The sequence below is a fragment of the Alligator sinensis genome, unplaced genomic scaffold, assembly GCF_000455745.1.
Source record: "Alligator sinensis unplaced genomic scaffold, ASM45574v1 scaffold18_2, whole genome shotgun sequence".
Taxonomy (NCBI): Eukaryota; Metazoa; Chordata; order Crocodylia; family Alligatoridae; genus Alligator; species Alligator sinensis.
In genome coordinates this window covers 828,981-831,320 of record NW_005842281.1, presented here as the reverse complement: position 1 = coordinate 831,320, position 2,340 = coordinate 828,981, and the positions used below count along the sequence as shown (strand labels likewise).

The window sequence follows — 2,340 nt, the reverse complement described above, 5'->3', positions numbered from 1 at the left end:
GATTGTGTGCTCCATTTAATTCTTCCACTTTACTTCTAGGTCCTCCTGGTCCCCCAGGGGTAGTAATAGTTGAAGAAATTACAGACACCACAGCAACACTTTCTTGGAGTCCAGGGGCAGACAATCACAGCCCTATCTCCTTCTACAACTTGCAAGCACGCAGCCCATTTTCACTTGGCTGGCAGACTGTAAAGACAGGTGAGAGAAGCTCTTGAAAATAATACAGGCTGAGTTCAAAACTTATGGCTCATGAGAATAAGAAGCATTTGCACCAGATGCAGACAAGGATGCTCTCAAGACAACAGTGATAAATTAAAAGATTCAAACTTGAACATTTTAATTGTTAACATCATTAGAGGGCAGGGATGCCTGACACTTTTGTATCTGTGGGAAACCAGAGCATTTCTGTCTCTAGATTTTTCAGTCTGTTCCCTTCAAGAGAACCAATCTGATTTAATGCCCTTCCCCCCCCCCCCCCCCAAAAAAAAAAAAAAAAATCCTATGGACATAAAACCACTGACCTCCACTAGGCTTTACTATTGTATCATTCATCCAATTCCTACTGATATGTTACATAAGAGATTCATATGACCTATAAGATGCTTTGGATAGGGATGATCCTGCCTCAGGCAGGGGGTTAGACTAGAAGACTTCTGGAGATCCCTTCCAGCCCTACTTCTCTGTGATTCTGTGATTTAATGTCTTAAACATTTTCTCTGTTTCCCCTAGTTCCAGATACCATAAGCGGTGACATGGAATCTGCCATGGCAGTAGAACTGAACCCTTGGGTAGAATATGAGTTCAGAGTTGTAGCAACCAACAAAATTGGGACTGGGGATCCCAGTGCACCATCTCGAGTGATCAGAACCAATGAAGCAGGTAAGAACATGAATAGCCAAAAACTTATTTTCCTGGAGCCATCTGGATCAAGGAAAAGTTTAATAATAATGTACTGTAGCACCTCATGCTCACCCCTGTGTGCAGGCACCACTAAACTGATGTGATTTTTAAAGAAAGAGTTTGGCCTTTGCTTTCTGTCTTCTACATGCAACAGGCTTGCTGTCCTCTCCTCTGCTACTCCTCCATTCTCTGGGGCTTTCTGTCATCAAGTCCCTTCTTCATCAGGCTTTTCCAGGACTTCTTTGTCACTACATATTTTTCATAAGATCCTTTTGTTTAACAGTCCACATGAGGTCCAGTTAATGAGGTAGTATCTACACTGGGCACTTAGACTTCTGCTTCACTCAAATCCAGTGCAGTCTGGGTGTTCTTTCTCTGACAAATCCCACAACAAATTATAAAGGTTCTGGAGATGTCCTCAAATATCCTTGATTACTAGAGAAATGCCGGAACAGGAAATGGACAACCTATTAGTACCTTTTGACAATAATCTCCAGAAGTCTGAAATCTTATGAGCATTTTGTAAAGAAGGCAGGAACCAAAGGAAACAGGTGTTTGAAGGGAAGAAAAGTTGAGTAAAGTTTATTTGGAAGTGGGTACAAAGAATGGTAGGTAGAGTGGACACTTCTTCTGGAGTTTTTGTAGAATTGGTTTTCTTTGGAGTTTTTGCTTAATTAGTTGGGTTTGTAGGTGATGCTTTTTCGGGAGGGGGAAGGGTTTCCTCAGTTCAGTGGCTTGTAAAACACATCATTAATCACATATAATAGTTTTTTGGAGTCTGAACACAACATCCATGCCACCACTTATTGTAGAAAGAGATGTTTAGATATGTTAGTCTGAAATCCAGCTAACTTCAATCTGGTGCAGAGTAGAATGGCCCATTAAAGAATAACTCATTCAGAAAGTAGAAGCTTTCATAGACTAAAGTGCATGCCTTCCGGAACAAGTTAGTTTTTAAGGTGCCCTGCTTACTGCATTACTTATCATAGGCATTCACTAAGTAATAGATTAGAGGGATATGTTAGTCTTGTCACATTCTATTTTCTTTCTTACCAAAAAGGGAAATTGTAAGAGTGGCCAGGGTGATAATCCCATAACGTATACTTCCATCATTCTGAAAGAAATAGTGAGCTTTGGAGTTTTGTTAACGGTGTACATCTGATCCAGGGGTGGGCAATTATTTGTGCTGGAGGGCTATTTAACAAGTTTGAATGGAGCTGCTGAGGGCTGCACATATAAAATTAATGGTGGCTTCATTAAATAAATAGCAATTAAATTAACTTAATTAATGTGAATGAAATTAACAGGTCCTTTGTGTCCTAGGGGGAGGGAAATGTAGCATGAAGGGATTGGGTATCAGAGAGGCATCAGAACAGAGAGATGGAGGGAGAAGAAGCAGGAGGAGATCTGAGCAGGGACAGGAAAAGTGGGGAAGCAGGA

At 40.9% G+C, this 2,340-nt stretch overlaps 1 protein-coding gene across 1 annotated transcript in view; it reads left to right on the top strand.

Moving 5' to 3' along the window:
• CNTN5 (contactin 5) overlaps positions 1 to 2,340 on the top strand; it is a 923,854-nt gene that overhangs the window by 852,261 nt on the left and 69,253 nt on the right. The window contains exons 18-19 of the mRNA XM_006027993.1: positions 40 to 198; positions 730 to 879. Coding sequence (XP_006028055.1) covers positions 40 to 198; positions 730 to 879 — 309 coding nt within the window. The remainder of the gene's footprint in view (positions 1 to 39; positions 199 to 729; positions 880 to 2,340) is intronic.